The 19069-nt window shown below is 35.2% G+C and overlaps 1 protein-coding gene across 1 annotated transcript in view; it reads right to left on the reverse strand.

Annotated features, from left to right (window-relative positions):
* LOC135165587 (zinc finger protein 1) overlaps positions 1-19069 on the reverse strand; it is a 20827-nt gene continuing 1758 nt past the window's right edge. Inside the window, exons 2-7 of the mRNA XM_064127024.1 lie at positions 10740-10963; positions 9583-9723; positions 8256-8980; positions 7409-8006; positions 6782-6947; positions 1-4442 (exon numbers count right to left, since the gene is read on the reverse strand). Coding sequence (XP_063983094.1) covers positions 4249-4442; positions 6782-6947; positions 7409-8006; positions 8256-8980; positions 9583-9723; positions 10740-10963 — 2048 coding nt within the window. The 3' untranslated portion in view covers positions 1-4248. The remainder of the gene's footprint in view (positions 4443-6781; positions 6948-7408; positions 8007-8255; positions 8981-9582; positions 9724-10739; positions 10964-19069) is intronic.

Raw genomic sequence — 19069 nt, forward strand, 5'->3', positions numbered from 1 at the left:
TTTATAAATCATTCATCTTTATTCGACAGAATGACAATATTTTGTTCAATATAATAATATACCAAGGTATTTTGTTTAATCCAACGAAGGTAAATTACACCATTACAAACGAGCCACATAGAATAAAACGTAAATCAAAGTAAAAAGAAATGCATTCTGTTAAATGTAATGTACAATATTGCGGCTAATGCACTAATCCACAAAATTCTCATTCCTAAAAAAGAATCTCGTGAGGTATGCTCTAATGAGCGTTGAAAACATTTTGCAAATGGAATGAAAAATATACAGAGATAATCAGACCCATCATTAAATTTATCATTTGTTTTGACCCATTAATCATGCAGACGCGTTTTGAATTTATGGAAAAATATTATTCTAATCAGGATCATTAACATGTTCATCTTAAAATAATAAACTGCTTGCACATCACGTCATTCACTAGTAATTTGCATCTCCACCAATCAAATGAAAAATCATATTCAATGGAATTTCATGTTTTTCCCTATGCAACTGAGAAAACAAATTTTCTTACTCACTCGTTGGCCTCACATTGAATTAAGATTAGACATATATAATAGATTTCATTCCTTAGGTCATTTTAATATTAAATTCCTGCATTAAATCACTCACACAGTGGCCAATACACAGAATCAGAATTCGAAAAAGACCACTCTCCCTGCAGAAAAAAGGCACGAACTGGCGGAATAGTCGGCCCAACTGTATAATATTTTTTTTTTCATTTTCATGTTTTTTTTTCATTATTTAATTATGGATGGAACGTTGTCACAATACAATTATTATTATTCGTTATTTCCTCATTTTTTATTCGATATTTCGAATCACTGGGCATTTCAATGCTGCAAACAGCAATTGTCGACAATATGTTATCATTTAAATTATACAAATTATTTACTATAAATTTTAACGCAACTTTGTCATTTGGCTTTGGTTTATATTGCTCATTATATATCTTCGGTTCAGTAATGATCGAATGGAACGAGGAGATGGCAAAAAAAACGTCCTTATTCCATCCAAAAACCAGCGTAATTCTAATCGTCTCGCATCAACCCCCAAATTTGCGTTTAACGCATGTATATAATATATACCATTCTCTATTTATACTCTGAGTTTTTATTTATTTTTACGTGTATACTTAATGTTCTTCGTTAAAATCTACGCGTCTAGTATGTTTTTTTCATTTAATCTAGAGTGAAACAGCGGTATATTATTGTCTGTCGTATTCCCAGTATTTTATATGTAAAATGTATGACTTCAGAGGCCTCAGGAATTATTAATTAATAAAATGAAGAGAAAAAAGGACGTCACGAAATCTCAGCGGACAATATCAAAGATTTACTGGCCATTTTTCATGCGATTTGTGTTTTTCTTTGAGTCGTATTGCTTTTTTTATTTTTTTTCCTAGGAATTTAATGCGTAATGTCAATACGAAGTTATCACTGTTGATAAAGGCGCCATTTTCTCTCCCAAGGCACCACCTTCAACGCGGTCGAATTCATTTTTATAGATGTGAGAGAATTTTGTTACGCTTTTCCAACCCTTTAGATGGAAAAGTCATAAATGTTTGAATAGAAAGTAATGCAGCTGACAACGACATCAACACCCTCAGCCCGAGGGACTTTTAAGATGGCGGTGCTTCATATCAAACTTTTAAAGCCCTAACTCGGGATTTTTGGCCCTTAACCAAATTTTTCCGACAAACTGAATGAATTTTTTCAGTAAATGTAACCAGAAGCTCACCAGATGACAACACATCCACTTCGGATTTTCAAATATTTATTACAATTATTTATTTCTTCCAAATCCTCTTCAGCCCTCACTCATTTCTAGTGAAATGCACAATTTTTCCGATTTATTTTTCCACCTTCGTGCTGAGAATTCACAACAATTTTTTTTCTCACATTTTAATATTTTTTATCGATTCCTGTTGCCTTCTAATCACTCTATATCCTGCCCTAATGTTTCCTTATTAATTATTCATCATGGAAAGCTCAATTGCGTAACCAACAGTTAATGCGTAATGTCCAAAAAATTAGAGAACAACAGTTTCGTTGAAAAATACTGTATCAACGATAACTCCTGTCATTAAATATAAAATTTGCATCGTTTCCATTTTTTTTGCAACTAGGCAAGCTCGGTCGTTCACGGAAGGCATCGTATGGTGCTTTAATCGTTGCTTCAACAATTCGTAAAAATTCTGTTTTCATTTTTTTTCTCTATCCATCATCATTTTATCATCCTTGAACATTCACGTATTTAATACTTTTTTAAATTCTTCGAAATCCATTAATCTGCATTTATTGTCATTAAAAATGTATCTGTTGAAACCAGGAAGATCTGCCATTCACTTGAAATCGAACGTTTAACCACAAGAATATAAAATCAATTGAAAAAAAAATTATCGATCGAGAACTGAGTCATTACCATAATTTTTTTGCTTCACAAAATGAAAGAAAAACATTTTTTTTCCAACTGTAATATCCAACCATGACGTCATTATCCAATCCTGCCCACTACCGGTATATAATATTATATTATAATTATATAAAAATATATTTCTTAAGTGTTAACACTATAATAGAGAGTATTCCAAGCATCAAATGTTGCTTTCATTTTTTATTAATTATAGGTAGCTTAGATGAACACGATGCCTGTCGCGGATAACCGAAGCTTCTACGAAATGGGGAAATACAATATATCAGAATTTTTAAATACCTGATTATCAATGAAAATTCAATAATTATCGTTATTAATTCAGTGTTCGTTCAATGTCGTTTAGTAAAATCATTGATCACTTGCTGTACATTATCATCATAATTTATCGCGTTTATTTTTTAAATGAAAAAGGAGACGAATAAATTGTTATAAAATACATTCTCGAGTATTATTCGTAATAATATTCCCTCGTTTATTCAATCAATCGTGGACTGGACGATATTAAATATATTTAATTATCTCTCTCTCTCTCCCCCCCCCCCACTCTCTCTCTCTCTCTCTTTCCCTCATATAACGTCCAGGAACTGATTAAATAATATAAATTCCTCTTTCTTCATCAATCAATAATTTGTAATAGTACACGAAATGGAAGCATTTAATATCATATCTTGAAATTCTTCTTTCATACATTACAAAATGGCTTTTAAATCGTCATTATTTTCATGGAGATCGGTGAATGAATGCGAGAATTAATCATAAATTTTAGTTAATTAATAAGTAATTGAATTAAAAACATGAATGGCACGAAAGAAACTCCTCGGAATGTACTTTAAAATTAATTATAAATGATAAATGAGTGAATTGTAACGAGTATCTCTCGTAAGTACGTAAATGATAAATCATCATTAATAAACTAGTTTTAAAAAACTCGTAGTATTCTTTCACCAAATCCCCTTCTCCCCTTGCTTGATAATTAATCATAGTAATTACGTCCTTAATTATGTTTCATGCAATCATCGTTTGGTTTTATTTCATTTGAAAATGCTCGCTGAAGCTCGATAATCTTGCGTTCAATAATTTTCATAATAAATTATGAAATTGTCTGTTGTGAGGAATGTGTCAATTAAACAATTGTAAATTATGAAATAATATTATCTGAAATCATTCGTTCAATTAATTGTTTTAATTTTCAGCTAATTTTCAATGTCACTTGACAATTCATTTCTGCCTCTTAATTATTTATTTATTATTCATATTCCATTGACAAGCAAAAATTTATTTATCAGATGTTGAATCCTTGAATAATTAATCTCACATCCCAAAGTGAACGTGGCTAACAAATTTGTACATTAATTAGTTTCATTTTTCATTTTATTGTCATGGTATATATAATTTTTTTTAATAAAAATAATAAAATATTATGTATATTATATACTTTATATAATAGATTATTGCATTATGTATTTTTGGTACCGTTACGTGTTGTTGTAATAAATTTTAATATCTTATTTTGTTTTATTTTTTATTTTATTTCTTTGTTAACTCGTATTGAGGCCTTTTAATTATTGTTCAATGGTTTTTTCTCTCTTCACTCGATTGCTCGAGTGAGCACTCAAAAGAGTGCTAGTGCTATCGTTGTATGTGATGTCTCGTTAATATCTTGAGTTTATTGTTTTGCTCTGCGTATTCAGCCTCCCCCTGGGATCGATGCTAAGGGGGAATTGGCTTTTCATGGTTTTATTACTTACTTGAAGCTGGGGCTGAGCACTTTATCGACGATGGAGATGGAAATTTTTATTCTCTGTAGGGCTTGCAGTAGGAGTAACGGTGATTCATGTGCTGGCTGTATGAGCCAGAGTGGGAGAAACGTTTTAGGCACTTTGAGCACTGGAAGGGTTTTTCACCTGTGTGGAGACGCTTGTGCTCGGTCAGGTGGTGCTTGTGCTTGAATGCACGAGGGCATTCTTCACATTTGTATGGTCGTTGTCCTGTGAATGGTTTATGTTTATTACTTCATAATTTGTTTGATTGAAATTGGAGGAATTGGAGGGGAATCTGTGTGTCTGTATCATTGAAAAAAACCAATCCCTGGACGATAAAAATTGGCATTTTTCAGATGAATGTTTACAGTATATTTGATACTTTTTACGGTCGAATTATTTTTTTCATTAGTATTTAATTTTTTTACACATGGGGCATACACTAAAATATTTTTAATTCCATTGTTAGTAGTCCATAGAAAATAATTCATTTGGGAGAAAAAAATGGCGACGTCGGACCGATGCCATATTTTTTTTCCCAGAGTTAGCCAATTTGTCATATTTTCCTCAACGTCTTCCGTCTATGTGCCGTGCGGTTATAAACAAATGAATTATCTTGGTCTAGATACATTTTTCGTGAGATTACTGGTGGTCGTTGGAAAATAATAAATGATTCATATAAGTGAGTGAATTTTCAACTATGTAACGTAAAATATGGAATAATATCAAGTGGACGTCTTTATATTCGATTGCTTCCACCGAACCTGAGGCCACAATCCATGTGAGAAAAGTTTTTTTGGAACGGGCAGCAGCACGTTACCTCAAACAGGTATGAAACTCTTTTGATTCGTTACCAAAATGATGTGAAGCGACGTAAATGTGAATGAATTTAGAAATGTTCTGTTTTATTAATGAAAACCATATTATCAACTATTTAATCCATTGTTTTGCGCCGATTATGAATCATTTATAAAATTTATTAATGGTTATGTGCGAACATATTCATTAATATGTATTTGCCACATTGTTTTCAGATACTAAAGTTCACCCCATCGTTCGGAAAATTTTTGAATATACCGGATTTATCTCTAGCCAATGGTCAAGTGCAATGTTGTCGCGACTTTCAACTGCGCGCGCTCAAAATTAATTTTCAGTGTTTTTTAATTAACTACAACTGAAAAAAGTTCTGAATGATATTATTTTCGCACAAGGCATTTCTATTAATTTCTCATAGATGAATGAAATTTCACGATATTGGCTGCATTTTATAGCTTGCCTCAACATCGATAATTCTATCGACATTCATATAGTTAGTATCAATGTGTAAATATTAATTCCATACTTTACGTCTCTACGATTAACGCCCTGTTCATAATTTTTTTCATCTAATTATATATTAACCTTAACCGACTGTAATGGCTGAGCGAGCGGGGTGTTGGTTTGGCGGACATCGGGCTAAGCAGCGTTTCACTGGGTTAGTACTTGGATTGGTGACCATTTGCAAATACCGCGCACTCGCTCAAAAAATTTCTGCGCGGAAGGCATGTGTGTGCAGGCCCAGTGTATCCTTCTGGTCAGGGTGACGGAAGGATACACTCGGACCCTGCGCTATGGGCCGACTGTACGGAAAGGGTTTTCCATGGTTTCCCGCTAGCCCTGTGTCAAATTCACCGCAGGGAAAAGGAACAAAAGGTAAAGGCCCGAGAGTGTGTACCCCGTAAGAATAAAAAACAATTTATCATTAAAATTTCCAGTATCATGAAAAGATTCGGAACATTTTAATACGCAAATCATTAATTTTGTGGATGAATTGACATTTGACTGACGAAATATAAAATCTAACGAAACCGAATGCGCGCTTCGCGCGCCCTATTTTGATTTCCCGCCTCAAACACATTGACCAATTAGGAGAAAGTCTTACACATGAAGTTAGTCGATGACTTCTGTGGTTAATTTAATTTATAATTTATGTGCTTGTGCTTTCATAGACTGATGAAGGGCGATCACACCGTAAAAGAACGAATGTGAAAGTCGTTGGTATAAATATGATGAGAGAGGTGACTCGATTCACAATGGATGCTTTTAGGAACACGAACGTTTTCGCCTTTTCGACTAACGCGAAACTTCATTCATTTAATCGGCCAATGGGAAAGACCTTACGCGATTTCATTTATGTGCTTCTGCTTTTATAAATAGGAATTTCAAAAATTCGAGTTCCTTAACACTTTTCTTAAATTAACTCCCAAAAGAAATGACTCTCTGTACAAATTAAATATTTATCTGTATTTCTGTAGAAAAATTTTATTACTGTTAAATACGAAAATAATTCTCTTCAATTGCTTTCAATTTTTTGCATAAATTAACTGCCACGGGCTAGTCTACAAAATGTGGTCAAAGCTATTTAATTGGACATAATGACTTCAGTCACACTGTTTTTAGAGATAACTCCAGAATGGGCGACAAAAATTGAGGAATTCATGACTGAATTTACTGGAGGATCTAATAATATTCATTTTACGGCTGCAATGTCACTTGAATAAAGACGCTTGAGACACTGAATAACTCACCGGAATGTTCATACTTGTGTCTGGCTAATGAGCTGTGCTTCGAGAACGTCTTGTCACACTGATCACACACGTAAACTCCCTCTTGCTCATTCTCTGTCATTGCTGGTGCTTCTGTCGATGCTGGCCTGTCGCGCTCAGTCTTCACATGAGCTCTTGATGGACTTTGCTATAATAGACGACATTAAAATTTCAAAAATCTATTCGGTATTCCATTGAATCTATTGCCCAAGTTGAAAAACTATTTTTTCCATAAAAAACGAAGCTTGTAGTTCAAAAATTGATTTTTACAACTGAGAAGATGAAATTTTCCAGCAAATGACCTGTAATAGATGTCTTTCATAGTTTTTGTAAATAAAACAAATTGTTTTCCCATTAAAAAATCATTTTTTTTGTCTAAAAAAGAATCCAGAAGACAAAATTTTGGAAAATGTTATTTATAAAATTCATTCGAAAATGTTTCATAAAAAATTATTTTCAATCAAAAAGGATTATTTTAATCGTGTCGTTTTAATCGTAATCGTTTTTGAACAATACAAAATTAATTTGATGGTTAAAAAAAAACATGTTCAGTGAGAAAAGACGTTTTTTAATACTTTCGTTGCTTTTTTTTAACAAAAGTCAACTCACCTTTACGATAACATCCCCCCCAGCGCACACTTCTTTTTTAATATCCCCCGAGTCGACAGTTTCCTCATCAATAACAAGTGGTGCCTCTTCAGTATCCTCACCATTCCCTGAGATTCCTCCATTGCTCTCCTTGTCTCCAGGTACCGCAGTCCTCCTTAAGACGTCATTCTCCTTCTCCACAATCACCACCTCCTTCTTGGAAAGGTCCAAGGGCTGTTCAAAGCCGGCGTGATTACCAATGCTGGATAAAGGAAGCAAAGCCGGAATTCTGGACTCCCTGCGATCCCTAGCCCTTGAATTCTGGAACCAGACCTGAACGACTCGGGTTGGGAAATTAATGTAATTCGCGATCATGACGATTTCGTCCTTCTTGGGTCGTGGATTGATCTGATAGTAGCCCTTGAGGACAGCCAGTTGCTCCTCATCGATGAGAGATCGAGCCCTGACTCTTCTGCCGCTGTCCCCAGGAGCTCTCACCTCGTCCTCGTCCTCAGAATCACCTTCGATTGAACTCTCAGGGATGTCGTCAGCCTTTCTCTTGCCAGGTCTGCTCTTACTTGCACTCGATTGACTCGCATCTTCGAGTTTAGCAGCTAGTCTGTAATAATAATGACATTGAACGATTTTATTCCATGACCATAATTGTCGTGGACGCACAGATCTCGTTTTGCCACATCACTATTGAATTATAATCTTGTACATGCAAATTTTCAATGTTTTGGTACTTGGAATTATTATGATCCCAAAACTCGTTCAATAACTATCAACATTAAAAATTTGTTTTCTTTGTCTATCCATAAATTAAATTTAAGAGACGGATAAATAAATTAAATAAACAATGACAAACCCTTCACTCTGCGAATCATACTGATCCCCAGACTGCCAGTCCTGCCAATTGGAAGTCTCTCCAGACATCTCCGAGTCCTGATCCTGATCCATCACCTCCCTGATCGGTTTCGGAGAGTTTGATAATTTCCTGACATTCGCTTCGAGCAATTGTTTAGTAACAGAAGTATTGACAGTCTCCAGAATTCTTCGAACAGCATCAAGACCTTGAGGATCACTGGGAGTTGATGAGTACTTGTCATCGACCTCCGCCTCCTCAGAGTCCCCTGTCGATGGGCTTTGGATCTCCCTGTGGGACTCAAATTGCTCTGTCATTTCATCAAGACGTTTGTGATGGAGTTGATTGAGAAGTTTTCCTATCGACGACTGCAGAAAATAGTTTCCCAGTCCCATCATCTGGGGGAGAAGTGTTGGCATATCATAGATGCTGGAGTTATCCCTCTGGAGGTCTTGATAATCAGAAGGCGAGAGTTTCGGGAGAATTGGGAGGAAAGTGTTGTTGTTCTGAGTATGTTGGTCCTCTCGGATTCGTGGTAGTGGCGGCTGCTGGGGAGGCGACTTCTTCGGACGGTCTGAGTGCACTGGGTGACTTCGAGATTTTTTCAGGTTCACTATTAGGCACTTTTTCGATGTCATGTGACTGGAGTACGAACCCGAGTGGGAAAAACGTTTTCCACAGTTATTGCATTGAAAAGGCTTCTCACCACTGTGAATTCGAAGATGTTCCTGAAGCAGAAAATTTGTTTTGAAATTTTCGAAAGAGTTTGAATACTCTATACATATTGCCAACTATTTTTACAGATTTTTCTAGAAAAATTTTTAAAAAATCTCGATCAAAGTTGGAATTGCATTTCTTTCCTCAACTGAATTATCGTTTCTATTTAAAAATCAGAACGTGGTACAGCGTTATCCACCGTTCGGGGAATAACTTCTATTATTTGTTTATAAGAATTTTAAAAAAAAACAAAACTTTCCGAAATTTTATTTAGATAATGCTGACTATTTATTCGTTTGTTTTTTTTTTTTTTAAATATCATAAAGTACATGAACTAAACATTTCATTCTTGATGAAAATCAGTAGGGAAGTGGTAAAACAAGATAAGTCAATTTTAAGTATCGATCGGTTTTTGGTGAATATCTCGGAATCTGGAGGAGATAGCAAAATGTTTGTTATAACCCTTTTTGTAGAGCAAATTGAGTGCTACAACGATTGCGCTATCCCCTTCGCTTCGGAGATACTGTCCAAAAACTTGAAGAGATAAGTGACATTATTGAATTCGATAATTAAAGAGAACAACAAATTTCATTGTTTTAATTTGTATATTTACCTTCAAATGATGCTTAAATTTGAACGCTTTCTCACAATGTGGGCACTTGAATTTGCGCAAAACTGCGCTCTCGTCATGGCTAATCATATGCCTTTGTAATCGGTAAACGTTGGCAAATGTTTTGCTGCAGACTTTGCAAGACTGAAATTAAGAAAGAAATACATGAAAAATGTTAATGAACTAATGATAAGAGAAAACAAGCAGGTGACAGCAGTTGTGTGACTGTAGATGAGTTATTGAAATGTATGGGAATATTTTCTTTGCCATCAATAAATATATGGCGAGCTTCCGAATGGTTTTTAAATTATGATTTCTCCTATTAATATATATCTATTAAGAATGTATATAGATGTAAATATGAAAATCAACAAAATTATCGAATTATTTGATTAAACAATCTTTAGTTCTTTATTCCCATCGTTTTTCCCTATTTTATTCGATTGATTATTGACTAAAATTGACTAAAATTTAAAAAAAAAAACGAATTCGGTCCAATAACTTCTGATATATCCCACATAATCATTTGACACTAAAAATTGAATATCTGCGAAGTTCATTTTCAATACCATCCATTTTAATGATGAAAGGAACATCTCGTCTGAATTTTAAGTTAACAGCTCAATTTTCGCGCAAATGAGAGGGCGAACAATATTTTTTTTTTTTTTCAAAAAAAGAAAAGTGACAATAACTATGATTTCTATCAGGGTTCACTTGCCAATTTTTGATTGATTCCAACAGAGGCAACCATGATGAAGAAGATGAGGGGAAAAAACTGAATACCTCAGTTAGTTTTGAACATTTTTGGAAAAAAAAATTTATAAATAAATGACGATTTGCCAAGAACGGCTTGACCGATCGAGTTGAATCTCGGTCCAGAGTTAGCTTCAACATTTTTTGAGAATTTTTTTCCCAACCCACCCAATCGTTTGTTAACTAAAAAATGACACCTAGTCAGGGACCACCCAGACATTTTCAAAAAAATGTTTTGTATTTTTACATTTCACACTATTTTATATAATTTCCAAACCAAATTCGATTTTCTTGGGTCAGAATTCAAAGATTGCAATGCTCACATTCAGAAGCAAATAAACTTGTCCTTGTTTTTCTTCACATTCATCAATTGTTGTAAAATTTTGAATGGTGAATACGTCACTTACAACTTGGGAAAATTGAGCACCTAAGTCGTGTTTATCAATAACGAATGAGGATTTGTGGGCATCCTCAAGATGGAGCTGAAGAACGTGGATATTATGGCAAAGTATACCGCACTGTGGACAACGCTCGTCCTGTTTGGCTGAACCACTCTCACCGGTACTCGTCCCACCTGACGCGCAACCGCCCACCTCAGCTACTTCTGCGCTGGTACCGTCCTCATTGCACCCTGAAACGTTACGAGAACAAAAATTAATCATCGTGTCCTGTGTCGAATGAACAATTAAGTAACTGAACCAACATTTTCAAGAAAAAATTTTTTGTTTAATTGATTTGATCTAATTCTGGATTATTACTGTTGATAATTAAATATTTCGAATGAGTTAAATCATAATGCAAGTAAATCATGTAGTTTTTAGCACTTTAAACAATAAAACAAATCGGTATTCATATCAGTTACGCATGTGATAAGAAACATTTTCATTGTAATAAAAGATGGAAATCTGAAATTATTATCGTTAAATTGTTATTAAAGGGAGAGGAAAAATTATTTAACATTGTCCACAAAATCAGGAATTTTTTCGGAATATAATATTTTTTACGGGACATTTCGTACACATAAATAATTTATAAATAAATTCTATGGATTATTTATAGAAATGAAATAGTCGAAAAAATATTAATATTTTGTACAATTTTATGCTCTTAATCCTGACTGTCCATGATTTTCGGAAAAAGTTCTGATTCAATTTTTTTGGAAAAATAAAGAATCGAATAATATTCAATGTAACGTAAACCGGTCAATGGGTGGAGCTACACGACGAGAAATATTCCATTAACATTACGGAACTCGCAATTACGTTCACTCACCGATTACGGAAACGGCTGGGAAATTTCCCGCGACAGTATCGTCATTTTTCACTGTCGATTCAGCCGAAAATTACGGAAATATGAGGAAAAATTCCGTGGCAGTTCCAGAAAATTTCCCACAATCGTATTTTGCGCCAGAATTACGGAAAAGGTACGTCATTTTTCTTGAATATTTCTCTCCGTGTACTTTAAGATTATCCATGTATGTTTTGCCAGTCTACCAACAATCCCAATGACATTATTATTCTACGTAGAGAAATATACCATAGAAATCGCCTATCTGTCGAAGAATTGTCCATCATTTGTGCGAAGCACTCCGTAATTATTATTTGAATTTTCCGGGAAAAATTACGATACCGCCACTTAAATTTGCCTAGTCATTTCCATAATTGGCAAATGATCTTGAGTTTTTAAAATACTAAATTACGTGTAATTTCTTTCGCTCAAAGTTAAATATATTTTCAGATCAAAAAATATTTTTAAATAGCACATCTCCACAAAACTCAAAACTTAAAACCCAAACCAAAATTTAAAGAATCAACAGTGCTGCAAATCTGAACCACAACGACAGCAAAACGACGAAACTTGACGATTTACCTCAATCTCTCTCGTTTAACCCTCAAAAAACAACAATTCCCTTCTGTCTCACTTTATCCTCCCGTCCATTCTGCCCCCTCGCCCCCCCAAAAAAAAAAAACAATCACTACGAAATCCGCAGCAAAAACATCTCAACCTCCAACCCCCGTCCCCCAAAAATCATCGCCTATGGCCATTCTCAGCCCCCCCCCCCACCTCCCCCCAATCACTAAGAGAATCACTCGTCTGGTTCCCATCGTCTGCAACCAGCGGTGAAGGGTGATCCCAGAATCTCCCGGAATATTTTTCACGGGTATTCCGAGAGGGGGGGGGGGTCAGGAAAGAGGGGGACGGTGGATGTAGTAGTTGACACACTTCTAATGCGAATCTCCGTACATTGTTAGGTCGTTCGGCACGCGCCAGGTCGACTCCACCGGGGTGACTCTACTCCAACGTGGCCCATGGCATCATAAGGGAAAAAGGTGGATGAGGGGGGCCTCCCCCCTCCTGCATTGACAATGACTTTTACGTGGCGTGGAGAGATGAGGGAGTGCTGTAGCTATTGTTAACGTGGTGGGGGAGAAGATTTAAATGACGGTAAAAGCCTGGGGTGATTAACGGCCGGGAAAATCCGTAAGGGGGGCTGAATTTGTTCATGAACGATAGAACAGAACATAACGATTCGATTTAATCTTTGAACTGACGATAAGTAAATAGCAGGTCAAAACCATGACCTCTGGAAGTATAAAGTTCAATGAAAAACGAGAGATACAGATACGTCAGAAGTAACTATTGGTATCGATTTCGTTAGAGTCGATTATTTGAGAGATTTTATTGAGGCAGATGATGGTAAATATGATTTACCAGGGATAGAACGATTTGTTTATTCCAAAGCAAAAGCGTTAACTATTGGCAACTGCTAGAGTTGAATGTAAATATTCGTTAATAGTTAACGAATGACGAAAGTCATGTCGAACAAGGTTTATCAAATATATATTCGTTAACTAGTAACGAATATTAATGTGAAAAATAGTATAGAGTCATGAGAAACTATGAATCGTGGAGATTACTAATACTATAGTATACCGTAGTTTACTATAAAAATATGGTAAATGATTTTTTCCGCTCAAACTTAATGGTAATTGTGGCTATGTAGAGAAGTAGAAATTACATTACTTCATAATAATCACTACTATGTGACTATAGTAAAGATTACTATTCGCTATGGCAATCCTGACGAATTTCTATAGGACACTTTATCATTATGAATATCGTAAATGCTATCCGCCCATCGGGTTCCTTCACTATGATCGCTATAGTGACAACTATTAAACACATAATGATTACGATGGTAATGAGAACCAGTCGTTCGATAATTTCTCTCATTTTTTAAGGTGTCGTTTATGGTTTTTAATGTCATATAGGCTTTACTACTACTATGTTGTATAGTAATTTTTTTCACTGCTGCCATATTTCAGTCCATGCCGAAAGGTGTCTTTTCGTTTACTAATAAACGAAAAATGGCACAGTTCGCCACTCGCTCAGCGTAACATCACTAACAGAAAGTATAGCTCAGATACACATTCGAGGGAGTATTTGGCTTCGCCTCGCCTCGGGCCGCCAACTTCACACTCGTAACCACCCCGTCATACTTGTATCGAAATATACTATTTCCACGTGCAACTGTGGTTAATTTTACCAGCCAACTATGGAGTTATTTACTATAAACCATAGTAAACATTACCATGAAAAATTGTTTTTTTCCTATATCTATGGAATTTATTATCATATGAGTCATCGTATCATGCCCTATGGTAACCCTTTCCACAAGAATATAGTAGTCATTACTATAACATAGTAATGTTTACTAAATTATAGTTATGCTTGAATGCAATTCAAGTATTCGAGATAAACGAAATACATTAGATGAAGAGGATGAATTTTGGCACATGAACAAGCGCATATGATTCAGCCCGGCACTCCGGGGTGTTATCCGCAGGGGAAAATACTCTTGAATCACCTCTTCCATTGTTCGCACAACGTTCTCTGAACCGTTTATCACGCCGGCAAGACAAATGTCATTGATAATCTTCATGGAGGATGAGAAATACAACAAACAGTTGTTTATCTTGAACAATGGCATTCTGTTGCTGATAAAATGAGTTTCGATTTTACGATGGGCCGGGTTAGGCCACCTTTCTAGCCCACTCATAGGAAAACCGTGGTTACTGACGTGGATTTTTTCACCTGACTATCTCTGTTAAACTCCACAGCATCAATTTAATTTTGCATTTTCCAATTCACGCCAAGAACCTTGGTTTTTATTTAACAATTTTTTTTTTCATCATACAGAACCCTCTCTTTCTTGTCTCATTTTTTGTAGAAATTTATTTTTGTTTTTTTTTCCAGCAGATTTCAGAGATTTTTTCAAAATAAAAAAAAAGTTTTTATATTTCATGAACTTGGTTTTTCAAAATTGAATTTAGAATTCAATGGAATAGGGGTAATTTTTCATTCAATTTCTGCGAATGTTCGCAACACATTGAAATCGACTGTTGGTAATAATTCAATGCCGTACCAACGGTACGAATTGATTCTGACAATTTTATAATGTAGAATCGAGAAAATGTGAATATGGGACCGTTGCTATGCGTCTATTTCCTTAACTATGGATCCAAAAAATATGAAAGATCTACCATTGAAATAGTGTAACTAAGGCTGCAACATTCTACTCCATTGTCACCTGCTCGAGATAATTAGATGAGGGAGTAGTTGTATCGTGTATAGATTGCACTGGGCGTGAGTCAGTTAGGGATGGACATTCAGAGTCAAAAATTTCTCTTGACCAATGCCCCATCCGCCATCTCGATACACCCTAAACCTTCATTCATTAATAATTAACAACTATGTGTTTGATGAACTTGGCCTCCGCAATTTGTTAAGCACTAATCATTCCTCATTCGCTCGTATTCAACTCCACCATTTGTTGACAGTTCGACGAATTCCGTGTAGAATAAATAAATGATTCTGTCAATGAATGGAAAAGCGAAATTTTCCAAAATGAAAGATGAAAAAAATTTTTTTTTTTCACAGAATCCACATAGATGGCGTTGACACTTCATTGTTGGTGCAAAAGAACGTGATAACGTCATCGAGACGCGCGCAAAGCACAGAGAAAGCGATTTAAAAGTACAGAGGAACGAATGGTTTGAGGTCGTTGAGCCTTGGCGCGACGCCGGAGCATCGCGCGGGGGCGCGCGGCGGCCATTAAAACGCGAGAACCACACACACTCCTCTCATCCACATACATCACGGACGTATACCAATCAAATAAAAGAACGATTGAATAAATTAAAACAACAAATAGATATCAATGTAATTGACAAACAAATGAATATAAAAATTCAAGTGACGTGTTAGTCGTTTTTCGTCTTATTTTAGAAGCAAATAAGATTGATGTGTTTTTCCCACTTCGTAGGTTGGATGTTTTATCGAGTGTTGTGGTTGAAATGGATAAAATAATAACCTGAAAACAGTCGACTTAGTTTTTCCCCCGCGTGTTACCGCGCGTGATAAGGAATATTGCAAATACCGCGAAATCCTCCAAAGACGGGGACTGACGTCAGTGCGCCTTCATTTTGCCAACGAAATTCGTTTTATCATTCGTTTCATTGGAGTAAAGAGGAAATGGGCTACAGACAACGCTGAGACAGCCGCAATTTTTCGAATGTCAAAGTGTTAACGAAATTATTTGGCAAAAGTTGCTTTACCTTTCGGGGATTTCGAGATATTTCCAAGAAAAGGGAGCTCAGATTGAATTAAATTATGGGGAGTGGCTAACGGGGAATTGGCTTTGTTCATATTCATGATTTATTTTAAAAAATATAATTCAGTCGATAAAATAATCTTCTGACAAAAATTTACAGCGAATTTTCAAATGGAATTTTCAAGCATTTGGTTGTCCAAAATTCGATTGGCAAAATTAGATATTTTTTAGGGTAGAGATTGGTGGGGGTTTCTCCTTTTTTACATCTTGTCGCTAATTCATTTAAATATTCACGATTGAGATGTCCTTAAATTTGTATTTGGGACATCGCCGACCGTCAGCCGAGCTTCAGCCAACCGTGAGCCCAAACTCTAGCCACTGTTAGCCATTACTTATCTCCTACCAGGGTGTTAGGATAAAAATTATTTTGCAATTGATTAATCAAGAATTAGCATTAGCTTTTTATGGAGAAAACGGGATAATTCACATATAAAAACAGCAACTCCGTCATTCGTTAATATAAATATTGGATCAGTCGATGAGTGTAGAATAAACAATTAAAGATCGCGAAACATTATACTGATAATACGCAATTGCGCTTCACGCAAATCATCTTCAACGCTGTCTTAATGAATCCCGGACACTTGAATTCGCTGACAAAATAGCTTCGCTCAATTATGAAAAGAAAATAATTAGATAAACACCATCGGATGCTTTTTGTTGGCGTAATTATTATTGTTTCGTGTGGCTGATATCTACAATCGAGTTGATTTTCGCGTGTCTGATTACCGCCAATTACCGTGAATAAACGCTATGATGAGAATCCAAAACGAATTCGTAATAGTGTACAATTGGAAAACATTAAAAAAAAAAGTCAATGGTTTTCGAAAAATTCCCAGGTTTATTTATCAAGGATGAGTACAAAAAAAATTGAGTGTATGAAAGTAGGGATTAATCATATCTATCATCAATTAAAATTGTAGATTTTATCGCCAAATTTCTCAGTATTTATGGTGCATTTTCGAAAAATTAATCGTCAAAACTTCGAATTTTCCCATCCATTCACAGAGACATAATCTAGAAACAATTTACCCACATTTCATAACATTCAAGACAACTAGAATAGACAAATTAGAGAATCGAAAAATCGGTCAAATACAGTGCTTCCATTCGCATGAAAAAAATAATCTTTAAATCACAACCAAAAATTTCCTTTCGTTCCACTTCTCGAGCCATAAAACCCGAAAAAAGTCTATTAGATACATAGAAACATTACAACATTGTGGAGGGTTAAACCTCAGTTAAATAGGAATCAAATTACGTCCTCGTCGTTTCGCCTGAAATCCGAGTGCCCTCGAAAACCAAATAAAGTAAATAACCGAGAGCGAAAAAAAAGAAATATTCACAGGTGTTGATGTCACGTTTCTTCCCATTGTTCTTATTCTCGTAATTATGCCCGCCTAGACGATGCATTTAGTCATCACTGTTTACAACCGATATCAGACCCTCGTAATCTCCAGGTAGAAATAATAAATAAACTTCGACCCTATGTATCACTGTGTACAGAGCGGAGTCACATTACCCGGTGAGAACAAAGGATGAATGGAAAATTCAAGAAAAAGATAGGGGTGATACACTCAGACCTCGACAAATGACAAATCGAGGCCAAAATAACACGCCTCCATTGTTTCTTTCAATCATGAGGCTGAACTAGCGAAATGTCAGTCAGGAAAAACTCAATCGGAAAAAATTTTGGGAATTCAAGTGTCAAAGAAACAAGTGCAAAACTTTGTGTTCAAAGATGAATAGAGTTAGGCTTAGAAATGGCACGAAAACAGAATTTTTCGGTAATTCAAGGATCAAACAATGACGCAAAAAAGGCTTTTCCACAGTACAACGATTTTCTTCACGAAAAAATATTTTCTGAGCCAATGGTGCGACTGGAAGGAGTCACGTGTCATTTTTAAATTTGAAAAAAGGCCTTTGAAAATAAAAAAAAAGTTCAATGTCACCAGTCCAACCCAACCCTATAAACGACTAAAAAAAGATCATTTCCTCCCCACCCACATCAAATAGGTAACCAGCATCACTCATCTGCGTTATTCGTTTTCAACTTTGAATCGCAATGGCTTCATATTTCTTATCTGACCCCCTGTGACCTTTGCCTGGGATTCTCATTAGTCTATCTCGAATTACGTATGTGTGGAATGAAGGTGACAAAATCGCGAGACGTTTCAGGGAAAATGGAACCAGAGATGTCTGCAATAATCATCTGCCAACTTATGATGATGATTTTAATGAATTTTAATCACTTCTGGATGTCCAAGTATTTAGAGTGAGTTTTGGAATAAGAATAAATTGGTTACAATTGTAAACGAATGATTTTTATAGTAATAAATTAATTTCTCACTAATTAATTACACACGATGTTGGCAGTTTTCTAAAATTATGCTTTTCATTTATTTCTTTTTTTTTTTTTCTAATAGTGGACTTTCAATTTTTTTCGATTTTTGAAATGCCTTTTACCGGTTTAATATCGAAATTTAAATTATTGCCTTTAAATAATAAATTCAGAACAAAATGTTGCAAATAAAATTGCATTTTTCATTAAGAGAATTATCGGAATTTAATGTTCTCAAATTGTTGGATGTTGGATGAATCGCAATTTACTTTGGCAACTGAAAACAACTTGTAAATTACAGCAAATTGTTCAATTTTCATCGGACAATAGGACTTTATAGGGTTTTTTTTCTCCTTAGTTTGACTCATTTTTTATGCTCTTGTTGGAATGCAGAGAGTGGGTGAATATTATCATTGTCGTTATCAAGAACTAGGAACGCATCTCATGTGCTAAATTCATGATGAAACCGTGACCACACGCGAGACCTTTCCAATGCACGTGGATATCTGATCGATGAAAACAAGTGTCATTATTACAGAATGATTGGATTGCATGAATGGGGAATTCAAATCAGTGGTGAAACAATGCTGCAGATGATCACATGATTTTTTATATGAGAGATTTCAAGACCATCTTCTGAAGGTGAAATTCATCAATTCATCAGTTAAATTTCTATTTTTTTTAAGGATTTAATTGTCTCAATTTAGAGTCGATTTGAAGAA

This window comes from Diachasmimorpha longicaudata, chromosome 8 (genome assembly GCF_034640455.1).
Source record: "Diachasmimorpha longicaudata isolate KC_UGA_2023 chromosome 8, iyDiaLong2, whole genome shotgun sequence".
In the NCBI taxonomy this organism is placed as follows: Eukaryota; Metazoa; Arthropoda; class Insecta; order Hymenoptera; family Braconidae; genus Diachasmimorpha; species Diachasmimorpha longicaudata.